Source organism: Nerophis ophidion, linkage group LG01, assembly GCF_033978795.1.
Source record: "Nerophis ophidion isolate RoL-2023_Sa linkage group LG01, RoL_Noph_v1.0, whole genome shotgun sequence".
NCBI classification, from domain to species: Eukaryota; Metazoa; Chordata; class Actinopteri; order Syngnathiformes; family Syngnathidae; genus Nerophis; species Nerophis ophidion.
Window position 1 is genome coordinate 36,428,289 of NC_084611.1, and position 17,246 is coordinate 36,445,534.

A 17,246-nucleotide genomic window follows, 5' to 3' on the forward strand; every position below is an offset into this window, starting at 1 on the left:
CGCCTGTGTCTGCCTCACTTCTAGTCTGCTGCATTGTTTTGATAAGGAAACATGGAATTTCTGCAATTTTGACCATGAAAATTAACAAAATATACAGAAACCACACAAAAATCACATAGAAAGCATTAATTTAAAAGAGAATGATTAAATCATATTTTATTTTATTACTTTGTTTTGGAATATCTCATGGTTAAGCCACCTGATGGGAGGTGAGGCATTCACCATGTTCAGCCAGGTTTTTGAACCCAGGGAGCTGTCTTTCTGCAGTATGTGGCGGGAATATCTCTTTTCCAAGACTGATGTGGAAAATTAATTTTTGTGACAACGCCCCTTAGCCCGCCTTGCCGACCCCTGCTGGGTGTGTGGACAGCGGGTGCAAAGGTCCAACAATTTGCACACCTTGAAGACACACATGCACACACACTATCTGTTGAGGCCGAGATCGACCTCCAATCCCCATGGCAAGTAGAAATAATCCATTCCGGGGTTAAACTGCTACAATCGAGGTTTTAACATTCTTTACTGTCTATTGTAAAAAGAAGTTAACCATTCTTAGTGACCAATGTCAAAACGACTTTGGAGTTTCATGCATGTCCTTCTCGTCCTCCCACAGGTGTTGCTCGCCAGTCCAGTCTTATCACACCATCCTTTGGTATGAAGTCTAACGGCACTGCGCCCAGGTGTCCCGCCCCGGTCCGACCCGTGCCTCAGCCCCACCCTAAAGACGAGGACACGCTGGTCCAAATGGCGGAGCACTTCCCTGCCGGGACTCGGACGCCCATGTGTGCACACTGCAACATGGTCATCAGGTAAGGGAGATGGATTGGGGAGGGAAGGCGAAACCATTTTTGCATGGTTATAGTTTTGGACGTACCTAACATGACATCTGCACAATTCAGCGTGGCTGAGAGCGAGTCAGGAGAAGCAGAGCTCTCGTTGTCTCAGCAATTACTTCCTGTAAAATAACTGACTAATTCAGTGGTTCTCAAACTTTTTTCACCAAGTACCGCCGCAGAAAAAACTTGGCTCTCCAAATACCCCCATGATGACAAACATTACAACACAGTAGCATAGTAGGCCCACGTAATTATTAAAAACAAGTTCTATTTAGCAAGTATGTTTGATCTGCGATGGGGTGGCGACTTGTCCAGGGTGCACCCCGCCTTCCACCCGAATGCAGCTGAGATAGGCTCCAGCACCCCAAAAAGGGACAAGCGGACGGAAATGGATGGATGGATGGAAGTATATTTGATATTTTTGGCCACTGTAACATTTCACAGTTTGAACAGTAACACTGTGTTTGCCTATAGGATAATAAAACACTGTACTCTATTCTTTCTGTTTCTGAAATATTTCAAAAGTGTAAAGTTACTACTTTTTTATGTAAAATGACATTTTTTTAATGCAAAATGGTGGTATTTGTCATATAAAATTCCGACTTTTATCACAATATTACACATTTTTTTTGTTGTTCTTGTAAAATAGTGAATTTTTTTGAGTAAAATGATGACTTTTGTCATATTTTTGCCAAGTAAAAATTCCGATTATCATTACAATGCCGAAATTTTTGAAGTTTTCTTATAAAATTGTGACTTTTGTCGAGTAAAATTACGACTTTTTTCATAGAATGACTTGTCATAATTTTGCCATGTAAATATTCCGATTATTATTATAACAATGCCCTGCGATGAGGTGGCGACTTGTCCAGGGTGTACACCGCCTTCCGCCCGAATGCAGCTGAGAGAGGCTCCAGCACACCCAGCGACCCCAAAAAGGGACAAGCGGTAGAAAATGGATGGATGGAAGTATATTTGATATTTTTGGCCACTGTAACATTTCACACAGTTGAACAGTAACACTGTGTTTGACTATAGGATAATAAAACACTGTACTCTATTCTTTCTGTTTCTGTAATATTGCAAAAGTGCAAAATTACTACTTTTCTATGTAAAATGATTAATTTTTCATGCAAAATTGTGACATTTGTCATATAAAATTCCGACTTTTATCACAATATTAGGAATTTTTTTGTTGCTCTTGTAAAATAGTGACATTTTTTTGAGTAAAATGATGACTTTTGTCATATTTTAGCCAAGTAAAAATTGTGATTATCATCATAACAATGCCGAAATTTTCAAGTTTTTTGGGAAAATTGTGACTTTTGTCGAGTAAAATTATGACCCTTTTCATAGAATGACTTTTGTCATAATTTTGCCATGTAAAAATTCCGCTTATTATTATAACAATGCCCTGCGATGAGGTGGCGACTTGTCCAGGGCATACGCCGCCTTCCCCCCGAATGCAGCTGAGATAGTCTCCAGCACTCCCCGCGACTCCAAAAAGGGACAAGCGGTAGAAATGGATGGATGGAAGTATATTTCATATTTTTGGCTACTGTAACATTTCACACAGTTTGAACAGTAACACTGTGTTTGACTATAGGATAATAAAACACTGTACTCTATTCTTTCTGTTTCTGTAATATTGCAAAAGTTTAAAGTTACTACTTTTTTATGTAAAATGACTAATTTTTAATGCAAAATGGTGACATTTGTCATATCAAATTCCGACTTTTATCACAATATTACAAATGTTTTTGTTGTTCTTGTTAAATAGTAACATGTTTTGAGTAAAATGATGACTTTTGTCATATTTTTGGCAAGTAAAAATTTCGATTATCATTATAACAATGCCGAAATTTTTAAGTTTTCTTATAAAATTGGGACTTTTGTCGAGTAGAATTACAACTCTTTTCATAGAATGACTTCTGTCATAATTTTGCTATGTAAAAATTACGATTATTATTATTATAACAATGCCCTGTGATGAGGTGGCGACTTGTCTAGCTGAGATAGGCTCCAGCATCCCCCGCGACCCCGAAAGAGACAAGCGGTAGACAATGGATGGATGGATGGACTTTATTCAAATCATTCTTTGGCGTACCACCAGATGGAGCCATTGCACCATGAGTGACATACGTACCACAGTTTGAGAACTGCTGATTAGAACGTGTATCCATCCATCCGTCCATTTTTTACCGCTTATTCCCTTTTGGGCTGGCAGGGGGCGCTGGCGCCTATCTAACGAAATAAAAAAAACAGGTATCACCAGGGTCAATATATTTGGAGGAAATTGCTACTTAATGTTTTGTTCAACATATCACAAATAATTTGCTTTGTACTTACATTACAAGCCAAAAGTTTGGACACACCTTCTCATTCAATGCATTTTCTTTATTTTCATGACTGTTTACATTGTAGATAGTCACTGAAGGCATCATAACTATGAATGAACACGTGGAGTTATGTACTTGACAAAAAGAGGTGAAATAACTGAAAACTTGAATTATATTCTAGTTCCTTCAAAATAGCCACCCTTTGTTCTGATTACTTTTTTGCACACTCTTGGCATTCTCTCCATGAGCTTTAAGCACACGTGTGAGTTGAAAACCATTTTAGGTGGCTATTTTGAAGGAACTAGAATATAAAACATATTATCGGCCGATAAATGCTTTAAAATGTGATATCGGTAATTATTGGTATCATATTCATGACTTTTTAAAACGCCACTGTATGGAATGGTACACGGACGTAGGGAGAAGTACAGAGTGCCAATAAACCTTAAAGGCACTGCCTTTGCGTGCCGGCCCAATCACATAATATCTTTTCACACACACAAGTGAATGCAAGACATACTTGGTCAACAGCCATACAGGTCACACTGAGGGTGGCCGTATAAACAACTTTAACACACGGTTTCAAGCCGCCGCGTGTTCCAAGGACCACCAAGCACAGACATTCTGCGAGTAGGTGTAGACTTCTTTATTTTTCAATAAGAAAAAGTCTATTGCGGGTTGCTTTTCAGCTCTGCCGCTCACACTGCTCGCTCCTCGGTTTCGCGTCGTCTGCGTCTGCCTCTCGCTCACTTCCGCGCTGCATGGGTTGCTGCTTGCCCTGTTGTCTCTCCAACTCGTTCTTCCTCACCCTCCTCTGCTGCTGCCCTTTTATACAGCAAGAGGAGATTAGTGGATTGTCCCTAGGTGCGCGATCCACGCACATGATCTTGATTGCGGCGTTGCTCCCGGCGCGCCCCGCCTCGCCGCTCGTTTGCCATCCACGCCTCCTCGTCGCCGTCTTGGGCCGGGCTCCGGCGTGCCTTGCCTCGCTGTCAGACTGCCGGCCCCGCCTCTCCACACACTGTCTCATATATGCGCCACACTGTGAACCCACACCCAACAAGAATGACAAACACATTTTGGTAGAACATCCGCACCATAACACAACAGAACAAATACCCAGAATCCATTGCAGCACTAAGTCTTCCGGGACGCTACAATATACACCCCCCCGGAAATTCAACCCCGCCCACCTCAACCTCCTCATGCTCTCTCAGGGAGAGCATGTCCCAAATTCCAAGCTGCTGTTTTGAGGCATGTTAAAAAAATAATGCACTTTGTGACTTCAATAATAAATATGGCAGTGCCATGTTGGCATTTTTTTCCATAACTTGAGTTGATTTATTTTGGAAAAACTTTGTTACATTGTTTAATGCATCCAGCGGGGCATCACAACAAAATTAGGCATAATAATGTTTTAATTCCACAACTGTATATATCGGTATCGGTTGATATCACAATCAGTATTTGAGAGTTGGACAATATCGGACTATCTGCAAAAAAGCCATGATCGGACATCTCTAGTTTAAAGTCATATCCAACAATTGCGAGAACCACTCTTTATGGTCAATATCGGGTACTGAGTTTCATTATTTTATGTTTTCTACTAGTGGTGTGCCTCAGAATTTTTTCAATGGAAAAAAATGTGGCTTGGCTCAGAAAAGGTTAAAGAACACTGCAAAATTAGGCATGATAATTTGTTAATTCCACGACTGTATATGTCGGTATTGGTTAATATCAGAATCGGTGATTAAGAGTTGGACAATACCGGATATTGACGTCTCTAAAGAAAACGCATTGAATGAGAAGGTGTGTCCGAACATTTGGCCTGTACTGTAGGTACAAAGCAAATTATATATGATATGTTGAATAAAACATGAAGTAGCGGCTTCCTCCAAATATGCTGACCCTGGTGATACCCGTTATTTATTTCACTGGTGAGGTCCAAAGGTGTGTCCAAATTTTTGGTTGTACTGTATATATATTTTTCGATTTATGATCTTCTTTCCTTCTTTCAGAGGGCCATTTTTGGTGGCAATGGGTAAGTCGTGGCATAAAGAAGAGTTTAACTGCGTCCACTGCCACACGTCCCTGGCAGACATTGGCTTTGTGGAAGAACAAGGGTGTGTTTACTGCGAGCACTGCTATGAAGACTTCTTTGCTCCCACCTGCAGCCGCTGCCAGGCCAAGATACTCGGGGTAAGCCACTCACCTTACCTGGAGTCAAGCTTATTAGTTTAGTACAAACCCTGTTTCCATATGAGTTGGGAAATTGTGTTAGATTTAAATATAAACGGAATACAACAATTTGCAAATAATTTTCAACCCATATTCAGTTGAATATGCTACAAAGACAACATATTTGATGTTCAAACTGATAATTTTTTTTTTTTTTTGCAAATAATCATTAACTTTAGAATTTGATGCCAGCAACGTGTGACAAAGAAGTTGGGAAAGTTGGTAATAAATACTGATAAAGTTGAGGAATGCTCATCAAACACTTATTTGGAACATCCCACTGGTGTGCAGGCTAATTAGGAACAGGTGGGTACCATGATTGGGTATAAAAAAAGCTTCCCAAAAAATGCTCAGTCTTTCACAAGAAAGGATGAGGAAAGGTACACCCCTTTGTCCACAACTGCGTGAGCAAATAGTCAAACAGTTTAAGAACAATGTTTCTCAAAGTGCAATTGCAAGACATTTAGGGATTTCAACATCTACGGTCCATAATATCATCAAAAGGTTCCGAAAATCTGGAGAAATGACTCCACGTAAGCGGCATGGCCGGAAACCAACATTGAATGACCGTGACCTTCGATCCCTCAGAAGGCACTGTATCAATAACCGACATCAATCTCTAAAGGATATCACCACATGAGCTCAGGAACACTTTAGAAAACCACTGTCACTAAATACAGTTTGTTGCTACATCTGTAAGTGCAAGTTAAAGCTCTATTATGCAAAGCGAAAGCCATTTATCAACAACATCCAGAAACGCCGCCGGCTTTTCTGGGCCCGAGATCATCTAAGATGGACTGATGCAAAGTGGAAAAGTGTTGTGTGGTCTCACGAGTCCACATTTCAAATTGTTTTTGGAAATATTCAACATCGTGTCATCCTGACCAAAGGGGAAGCGAACCATCCAGAATGTTATCGACGCAAAGTTCAAAAGCCAGCATCTGTGATTGTATGGGGTGCATTAGTGCCCAAGGCATGGGTAACTTACAGTACACATCTGTAAAGGCACCATTAATGCTGAAAGATACATACAGGTTTTGGAGCGACATATGCTGCCATCTAAGCGCCATCTTTTTCAGGGACGCCCCTGCTTATTTCAGCAAGACAATGCCAAGCCATATTCAGTATGTGTTACAACAGCATGGCTTCGTAAAAAAAGAGTGTGGGTACTTTCCTGGCCCACCTGCAGTCCAGACCTGTCTCCCATCGAAAATGTGTGGCGCATTATGAAGCGTAAAATACGGCAGTGGAGACCCCGGACTGTTGAACGACTGAAGCTCTACATAAAACAAGAATGGGAAAGAATTCCACCTTCAAAGCTTCAACAATTAGTTTCCTCAGTTCATTGAGTCTTGTTCAAAGAAAAGGTGATGTAACACAGTGGTGAACATGCCCTTTCCCAACTACTTTGGCACGGGTTGCAGCCATAAAATTGTAAGTTAGTTATTTTTTGCAAAAAAAAAATTAATTAGAACAAATCTGAACCGTTCGGTTGACCCAGTTCGTCTCAAGGTGGGGGAGAGGAACGGGCTTTATTAGTATCATGCAGTGTCCTGCTTCAAACCCATAAGCTGTGCACTCCAATATGTGCTCATTGTTGCTGTTAAGCCTGACTTCCTCTTTTTGATTAAAGACAATATATAAGTAGGGTTGGGCGATATGGCCTTTTTTTAATATCTCAATATTTTTTAGGCCATGTCACGATACTCGATACATATCTCCATATTTTGCCTTAGCCTTGAATGAACGCTTGATGCATATAATCACAGCATTATATGCACACTCCTGCACACATCACACATGAAACGGTTAAGTAAGTATGAATAGTTTTAGTAATATTCTAAAACTTATAGACGTTGCTTGGAATAATGACGAAAGAATCCACACAAGTAGTAACGTTATGGACAGCTAGAAGACCGAACAGTAATTGTACCATATTTTTCGGATTATAAATCACAGTTTTTTCATACTTTGGTCGGGTGTGCAATTTATACTCTGGAGCGGATTATATGTGAAATTATTAACACATTACCGTAAAATTTCAAATAATATTATATATCTCATTCACGTAAGAGACTACAACTATTTGAACGACTCTTACCATAATATGTTACGTTAACATACCAGGCACATTCTCAGTTGGTTATTTATGCGTCATATAACGTACACTTATTCAGCGTGTTGTTCACTATTCTTTATTTATTTTGAATTGCCTTTCAAATGTTTATTCTTGGTGTTGGGTTTTATCAAATACATTTCCCCCCAAAAATGTGACTTATACTCCAGTGCGACTTATTTATGTTTTTTTCTTCTTTATTATGCATTTTCGGCCGGTGCGATTTATACTCCGGAGCGATTTATAATCCGAACAATACGATATTTCCGGTTGAAAGCACTAGTCTAAACAGGGCAATGCAGCACTGCAGTATCTGCAGTGAGCAAATTTGTCAGAAAGATGGCACCACAGCACAAACAATAACACGTCTATTAAGTGTATTTGTTTTTTTTTTAACCGTTTGCATCATGGCTGTCAGCAATGAAAAATCCACAAATTAGCCACACTGTTTTATAAGTCGCAGGGTTCAAAGCACAGGACAAAAGTAGCGGCTTATAGTTCGGAATTAAGTTAAGTTACGTTAAAGTACCAATGATTGTCACACACACACACACACACTAGGTGTGGTGAAATTTGCCCTCTGCATTTGACTCATCCCCTTGTTCCACCCCCTGGGAGGTGAGGGGAGCAGTGGGCAGCAGCAGTGGCCGCGCAAGGGAATATTTTTTAGTGATTTAACCCCCAATTCCAACCCTTGATGCTGAGTACCAAGCATGGAGGTAATGGGTCCCATTTTTATAGTCTTTGGTATGACTCGACCGGGGTTTGAACTCACAACCTACCGATCTCAAGGCGGACACTCTAACTACTAGGCCACAGAATAGATCATTCACAGTAAACGTTCCACTCACTTCCACGGAGCCACGCCATGACTTTAGCTGCCCACTCTTGTATTTTCAGGCGAGCTCTCTGCCTCCTCGACTCTGTCACTCAAACGTCGAAGCGGTAAGAGTGCGAAAAAACAACATAACTAATTTCCTACTCCAAAGAGCCGAACAGCTCCCAAATGACTTCCACGTGTCAGGTGATATGTTTTTTTTATTTTTGTTTTACACATTTTATCCAGACACTACTTGCTGTCTAAAAGCTGTGTGAAAAGCAGGGAAAAAACACTGAGCTAATGCTAATCAGCTGTTGTTGACTACGCGTACAGGCCCCAATGTGGCCCCGGCGTGCACACATCCATCCATCCATCCATTTTCTACCGCTTATTCCCTTTCGGGGTCGCGGGGGGGCGCTGGCGCCTATCTCAGCTACAATCGGGCGGAAGGCGGGGTACACCCTGGACAAGTCGCCACCTCATCGCAGGGCCAACACAGATAGACAGACAACATTCACACTCACATTCACACACTAGGGCCAATTTAGTGTTGCCAATCAACCTATCCCTGTTCAATTCAAAAGTGAAGTTAAGTGAATTATATTTATATAGCACTTTTCTCTAGTGACTCAAAGCCCTTTACATAGTGAAACCCAATATCTAATTACATTTAAACCAGTGTGGGTGGCACTGGGAGCAGGTAAGTAAAGTATCTTGCCCAAGGACACAATGGCAGTGACTAGGATGGCGGAAGCGGGAATCGAGTGAAAACAAAGGAAGTTGATGGGATTCCGTAAATGAACAAGAAAGTTGCTACTACTGCAGAATAAAATAGAAGTCGCCACACCTTAACAATGAGTGTTTTTTTACCTGGAAATAGATTGAAGTCAGACTGACCATACGTCCTCTTTTGCGGGGCTGTCCGGGCGGGGTTTCTTAAATGCCTCAAATGTCCGGCATTTTGAGTCAAGGTTGCGTGTATTTTAAATGTACGTCCAGGGTTAAGAAGGGGTTAAAAACAAAACAAATTGTGAAGGTGTGCGCACGCAGCAGCATTCGTGAGGGAGGGGCAGAGACGGAGAGAGCGAGAGAGTTATGATAAACGCGCATGCGTCGCCAGGCTTTGCTTTTTATCCATAGAGTTATCCAATTACATTTTTTTAATCTATAGCAGGGGTGTCAAAAGTGTGCCCCGGAGGCCATTTGCGGCTCACAGCTAATGTTTTAAAGGCACATTCTAAAAGTACTATTAAAATAAACGAAACCTAACAAAAGTGAAAAAAAAAGCTTAAAGGTAAAATGTTATTTAGAAAAAGTTGCAATGTTGACTAATAAGACAAAGCTGTTTTTTCTTTCTTTCAAACTGTCAATGCTCAAAACATAATATTGAATCAAAATCAATGTTATTGACAATTATTGACCTATGCAAGGTTCCGATTACTTTACATCAAATATTCCACTTTGAAAAATATTTAAGGTGGAAGATTTTGCATATTTTGTGTGTTTGCCATATAAGAAACATAGTTTTGTTTGACAAAAAAAGGGCGGAAAAACAAACAAACATAAAAAATAAAAAAAACATTTAAAAAACTTAAACATTTTGAAATGAGGAATAGATCTGAAGTTGATGTAGAGATTTAAGCGTTAAATATAAAATGTATGTATGCCCTGGCCCACCATTATCATTTTGTGACCCAAGCAAAATACTTTTTACACTTTTACTCTGAAATAAATACATATACAACTTATGAAACAAATTATAAATAAATGATAAATGGGTTGTACTTGTATAGCGCTTTTCTACCTTCAAGGTACTCAAAGCGCTTTGACACTACTTCCACATTTACCCATTCACACACACATTCACACACTGATGGAGGGAGCTGCCATGCAAGGCGCTAACCAGCACCCATCAGGAGCAAGGGTGAAGTGTCTTGATCAGGAAACAACAGACGTGACGAGGTTGGTACTAGGTGGGGATTGAAACAGGGACCCTCGGGTTGCGCACGGCCACTCTTCCACTGCGCCACGTTAAGTGACAACCTTTTTCCAAAACACAAAAAAGAATGTGAGATGTAACAGGACAATGCATACGTTTATCTTTTTTTTTTTTTCAAAACGCTTACTGCTGTCAACAGAGGAGAAAAAAATGCTTTATTAAAATAAATATATTATTTATAAAGCAAGTTCTAGTATCATTGGTAAATTTTCACCTCGTCCCGGCCTTGGCGCGCATATATGTATCCGCTTTTTGGGATTTCATAATATGGTCAACCTATTAAAGTAATATAATGTATGAGTAAATATTTATAGTGTAATATATTTGGGAGGATTCTAATCCTTTTAGCCAGTTAAGCCAGACGAGGTGCGGACATCAGCATGGATTTTTTCGCTTTATTTTTTAACTGTGAGCACAGTGTAGGGGAGGCGTTGCTCAGTTGGTAAAGCAACAGTGCGAGCAACTTGAGGGTTCCAGGTTCAATTCCAGCTTCTGCCATCCGAGTCACACCTGTCGTGTCCTTGGGCAAGACACTTGACCCTCTTTGCTCCCAGTGCCGCACACCCTGGTTTAAATGTAGATAATGTGTTTCACTATGTACAGCGTTTTAAGTCTCTAGAGAAAAAGTGCTATATAAATATAATTCACTTCACAACTAACTTAACGTCAACAACTTATTTAATGTACGTAATATGTAAGCAAATACAGGAAAGCGTACACAACAATCGCTATTTCTTTGGAATATATATATATATATATATATATATATATATATATATATATATATATACATATATAGACATAATTTTATATATATATATATATAGATATATACGTATATATATATATATATACGTATATATATATATATATATATATATACACAAACATATAGTAGATGTATACATTTATATTACATATAGCCCAATATTTGGGCACTATTGACTAGTGATGCACCGAAAATTCTATTCATACAAAATTATTTTTTGGTATGTTAGGATTTCTCACAACCAATCTACAAAGAAAAGGTGATGATGCTAATGATATTGCTGTATTTACATAGGATACAGGTGTGTTGTTTTGTTATATTGGTCATGTATAAAGTATTTTGATGGATTGATTGAGACTTTTATTAGTAGATTGTACAGTACAGTACATAATCCGTACAATTGACCACTAAATGGTAACGCCCAAATACGTTTTTCAACTGGTTTACGTCAATTCATGTAAAACAGGGGTTCTCAACCTTTTTGACTATATGGCCCAACTTTTTCCACTCCAAAGGGGACTGGTACCCACTCAAATATTAACCCTGAATTAGTAATATTACTCTTGATTGTAATCGTATTCAATAATTATATAAAACCTACTTGCAGTTTAACAGTATAAACCTTGTCAAATGATATTAAAGCATGTATCAATTACAAGGATTATTATCGAGACTTAGGTCAGACTGATTTTTTTTTTTTTAATACAAATCAAATACTGTATACTGAAAAAGAAGGGACTCATAAAAACTGATGACGAATACATTTACATACAATTATGAAGGGCTAACATAAATAACAAATTATTTATTATTAATGTATGAAAAAATGTCTTAAATAAACTGTCAATTAAACCAAAATGCAAAAGAAAATACAGCTTCAAAGTTTTAGTCATAGATTTTGCATTTAAGAAATGTCTATGAGTTTAGCTGCAGACTTCTTCTGTTTGTTCGCGATTGTCATTACTGCCACAAGTGGTGGAAAAGTGTATTACAATTGGGTACCACTGCGGCCCATACGGGCCACCGACCTGGAAATGGATCTTTTTTAGGGGGCGCTCGAGACCCAACAGTCAGCCACAACCCTACGGTTAAAAAAATATGTATATTTTTTGTTTTAAATTTTTTAGCAATATATTTTTTCATAATAAAGAATTTGAATATTTTTTTCAATTCAGTTTTTTCTGTCAACATAATGAAAACACTGTAAAACGTTGCTGTGGTTAAAAAGGCAGTTTGAATAAATCAAAATAAACCCTAAAACTTTTCTTTTTTTTTTAATTAAAATTTTAATTCATTTTATCATAATCATCCTCTCATGGTCCCCCCGCGACCTCAAAAGAGACAAGCGGTAGAAAATGAATGAATGGATCCTCTTAAGAAATATAATACATGTATTCATTAATATCAAAAAACAAATAAGCGTATTTATTTGTTATGGGTATCCATCCATCCATCCATTTTCTACCGCTTGTCCCTTTCGTGGTCACAGGGTGTCCCTGAAGCCTATCTCAGCTGCGTTTCGGGCGGAAGGCAGCGTACACCCTGGATAAGTCGCCACCTCATCGCAGGGCCAACACAGATAGACAGACAAGATTCACACTCACATTCACACACTAGGGCCAATTTAGTGTTGGTAATAAATGTAATTGAATCCTTATGTTAATGGTGCATATTTTTATTGACTTTTATTTGAAAAACAAATGTTCTATTTAACATAGTTAATGGCTATTTTCTTAATAAATACAGTTAAGTACATACGTAAGTTCCTTAAGTAGAAAAGTGCTAAAGAACTTAAACACTTCCAGATGAAATATGGACATATGCTGTATATGTTCCAGCTGTGTTTGAGTAATTAGTCTTTGGCTGCAGGTGCTAAGTGTTAATTCAACATGTCAGGAGCTGGGTGTATTTGTGCTGCGCTCACACTTGACTGACGTTCATCCGTTCTAACCTCCTCGGGCCCCCCGCTCCCTTTCAAGCCTCCATTTCTCACACATCTTCAAGCAGCTTACGGCGTTTTATTAACCTGTTTTCTCACCCTCTCGCTGATAATCCCCTAATTTGGGGCGACCCGCCGGCTTTCCATTGATTCCCTGTCCGCTCGTGTTCTTTCCCGGTGGGAAAGCACGACGACTATCTTTTAAGTCGAGTCATGCGCACCTCGAGTAGAGTCACTAAGGAAAAAACTTTGCTTCGATGACAGTCTGGATGGTTCGCTTCCCCTATGGTCCGGATGACACGATGTGGAATATTTCCAAAAACAATTTGAAATGTGGACTCGTCAGACCACAGAACACTTTTCCACTTTCCATGAGTTCATCTTAGATGATCTCGGGCCCAGATAAGCCGGCGGCGTTTCTGGATGTTGTTGATAAATGGCTTTCGCTTTGCATAGTAGAGCTTTAACTTGCACTTACAGATGTAGCGACAAACTGTATTTAGTAACAGTGGTTTTCTGAAGTGTTCCTGAGCCCATGTGGTGATATCCTTTAGAGATTGATGTCGGTTTTTGATACATTGCCGTCTGAGGGATCGAAGGTCACGGTCATTCAATGTTGGTTTCCGGCCATGCCGCTTACGTGGAGTGATTTCTCCAGATTCTTTGAACCTTTTGATGATATTATGGACCGTAGATGTTGAAATCCCTAAATTTCTTGCAATTGCACTTTGAGAAACGTTGTTCTTAAACCGTTTGACTATTTGCTCATGCAGTTGTGGACAAAGGGGTGTACCTCCCCCCATCCTTTCTTGTGAAAGACTTAGCATTTTTTGGGAAGCTGTTTTTATACCCAATCATGGCACCCACCTGTTTCCAATTAGCCTGCACACCTGTGGTATGTTCCAAATAAGTGTTTGATGAGCATTCCTCAACTTTTTCAGTATTTATTGCCACCTTCCCCAACTTCTTTGTCACGTGTTGCTGGCATCAAATTCTAAAGTTAATGATTATTTGCACAAAAAAAAAAATGTTTATCAGTTTGAACATCAAATATCTTTGTAGCATATTCAATTGAATATGGGTTGAAAAGGATTTGCAAATCATTGTATTCCTTTTATATTTACATCTAACACAATTTCCCAACTCATATGGAAACAGGGTTTGTATTTTAGATTTATTTTAGTTGGAAATACTGTCTTATATTTTGTGCAATAAAGTAACCAACCTAAGTACACTTAATTAAGTTAATTATGCTAACATTTCTAAAATCAGGTGTCAGTCTTCGAAGGCTTGGTGAACTTCTTTTTACACTTGCAAGACTGGAATGTTGTCATGTTTCTGAAAATACCGCCCGGGCAGCCAACACGCAGTTTATTATGGCCGTGTTTTGACCCTGGAAGCGATTATTGCTCCTTCATTGATGGAAACAAAATGGAAATAAACTTCAAGGAGCTGAAGTCTTTGTGTTTGTGTGCGTTCAGGAGGTGATAAACGCCCTGAAGCAGACGTGGCACGGCCACTGCTTCCTGTGCGCCGCCTGTCAGCGGCCCATAGGAAACAACACCTTCCACCTGGAGGACGGAGAACCGTACTGCGAACAAGGTGAGCAAAATGAGGAACTCCTATCTTATCTCGCTCAGTCTAATCTTATTCAACGGCTGGGTAGACTTCTACAGTTTGTTCGGCACGGGCTGCCACGGCTGTGAATTCCCCATCGAGGCCGGAGACAAGTTCCTGGAGGCTCTGGGCTACACCTGGCACGACACCTGCTTTGTTTGCGCCGTGAGTGCTGCTTTCTAGCACTTTCTACAAAGTACCCAAACGCTGTAAATGTTTTTTGTTTTGTTTTGTTTTTTTCCTTGCAGGTATGCTGCACCGCTCTGGAGGGTCAGACCTTCTTTTCCAAGAAGGACAAACCTCTTTGCAAAAAACATGCCCAAACACTAAAAATATAACGTGTTTTTTTGTTTTCCGGAAGTAAACATTCATTTGAAAATAACAGTCTAGGTTTGGAAAATAAAAGGTGACCTTTGGTGACAAAAGTACTAATATTTGTATTATAGTAATGGTGGTCACGCCTACTTTTCTACTAAACATATTATGGAAAATACATTTAGAAGGGATTCGTTTTAAATTTTTCATTAGTATTAATCGACGTAATCGACAGTAAAGCAGCACTTATATGAATAAACGTAAAAGGATCACACATGTATATGTATTATTTTTTTTACTTCATATTTTATCCATGGGCATTATTAAAAGTTGTGCATGTAAAGAAACTACGGTGCGTTCATGGACTTCCGAAATTAGGACCAAATGGCGCTTGCCAAAGTGAAGCATGTTTAATGTAAACAGTGGGATTTCTAACAATAACTAGGTTTGTGTCATGTTTGTCCTCCTACAGAAACCATATTAAAAACAAAAATATATTTTTTTCCTAATTTTTTAAGTACATTTTCACTTGAAAATAACAGTCTAGCTTTGGAAAATAAAATATGACCTTTGGTGACGGAAGTACTAATATTTGTATTATAGTAATAATGGTGGTCAAGCCTACTTTTCTATTAAACATATTATAGAAAAAACATTTAGAGGAGATTTTCTTTTTTTTAATTTTCATTAGTATTAATCGACGTAATCGGCAGTAAAGCAGCACTTATATGAATAAAAATAAAAAGATCACACATGTATATTTAATGTTTTTTACTTTATATTTTATCTATGGGCAATATTAAAAGTTGTATGTGGAAAAAAACTACGGTGCGTTCAAGGACTTCCGTAATTAGGACACAATGGAGCTTGCCAAAGTGAAGAATGTTTAATGTAAACAGTGGGATTTCCAACAATAACAAGGTTTGTGTCATGTTTGTCCTCCTACAGAAACCATATTAAAAACAAAAATATATTTTTTCCTAATTTTTGAAGTAAACATTCACTTGAAAATAACAGTGTAGCTTTGGAAAATAAAAGATGACCTTTGGTGACAGAAGTACTAATATTTGTATTATAGTAATAATGGTGGTCAAGCCTACTTTTCTGCTAAACATATTATAGAAAATACATTTAGAGGATATTCATTTTTAAAATTTTCATTAGTATTAATTGACGTAATCAGCAGTAAAGCAGCACTTATATGAATTAAAAATAAAAGGATCACACATGTATATGTAATGTTTTTACTTCATATTTTATCTATGGGCAATATTAAAAGTTGTACATGGAAACAAACTACGGTGCGTTCAAGGTCTTCCGAAATTCGGACAAAATGGTGCTTGCCAAAGTGAAGCATTTTTAATGTAAACAGTGGGATTTCTAACAATAACAAGGTTTGTGTCATGTTTGTCCTCCAACAGAAACCATATTAAAAACAAATTTATTTTTTTTCCCAATTTGTTAAGTAAACATTCACTTGGAAATAACAGTCTAGCTTTGGAAAATAAAAGATGATCTTTGGTGACAGAAGTATTAATATTTGTATTATAGTCATAATGGTGGTCAAGCCTACTTTTCTACTAAACATATTATGGAAAATACATTTAGAGGAGATTCATTTTTTAATTTTCATTAGTATTAATCGACCTAATCAGCAGTAAAGCAGCACTTATATGAATAAAAATAAAAGGATCACACATGTATATGTATTGTTTTTTACTTTATATTTTATCCATGGGCAATATTAAAAGTTGTACATGTAAACAAACTATGGTGCGTTCAAGGACTTCTGAAATTAGGACAAAATGGAGCTTGCCAAAGTGAAGCATGTTTAATGTAAACAGTGGTATTTCTAACAATAACAAGGTTTGTGTCATGTTTGTCTTGCTACAGAAACCATATTAAAACCAAAAATATATTTTTTTTCCTAATTTTTTAAGTACATTTTCACTTGAAAATAACAGTCTAGCTTTGGAAAATAAAAGATGACCTTTAGTGACAGAAGTACTAATATTTGTATTATAGTAATGGTGGTCAAGCCTACTTTTCTGCTAAACATATTATAGAAAATACATTTAGAGGATATTCATTTTTAAAATGTTCATTAGTATTAATCGACGTAATCAGCAGTAAAGCAGCACTTATATGAATTAAAAATAAAAGGATCACACATGTATATGTAATGTTTTTACTTCATATTTTATCGATGGGCAATATTAAAAGTTGTGCATGGAAACAAACTACGGTGCGTTCAAGGA

General features: G+C 38.2%; 1 protein-coding gene across 4 annotated transcripts in view; it reads left to right on the top strand.

The window, feature by feature from the left end:
* Window positions 1-16,284, top strand: part of pdlim5a (PDZ and LIM domain 5a) — a 111,752-nt gene extending 95,468 nt beyond the window's left edge. For all 4 annotated transcript variants that reach the window (XM_061901963.1, XM_061901948.1, XM_061901938.1 and 1 more), the window contains 5 exons: window positions 614-809; window positions 5,194-5,374; window positions 14,538-14,658; window positions 14,723-14,838; window positions 14,922-16,284. In XM_061901963.1, coding sequence (XP_061757947.1) covers window positions 614-809; window positions 5,194-5,374; window positions 14,538-14,658; window positions 14,723-14,838; window positions 14,922-15,011 — 704 coding nt within the window. In that variant the 3' untranslated portion in view covers window positions 15,012-16,284. The remainder of the gene's footprint in view (window positions 1-613; window positions 810-5,193; window positions 5,375-14,537; window positions 14,659-14,722; window positions 14,839-14,921) is intronic.
* Window positions 16,285-17,246: the final 962 nt, after the last annotated feature.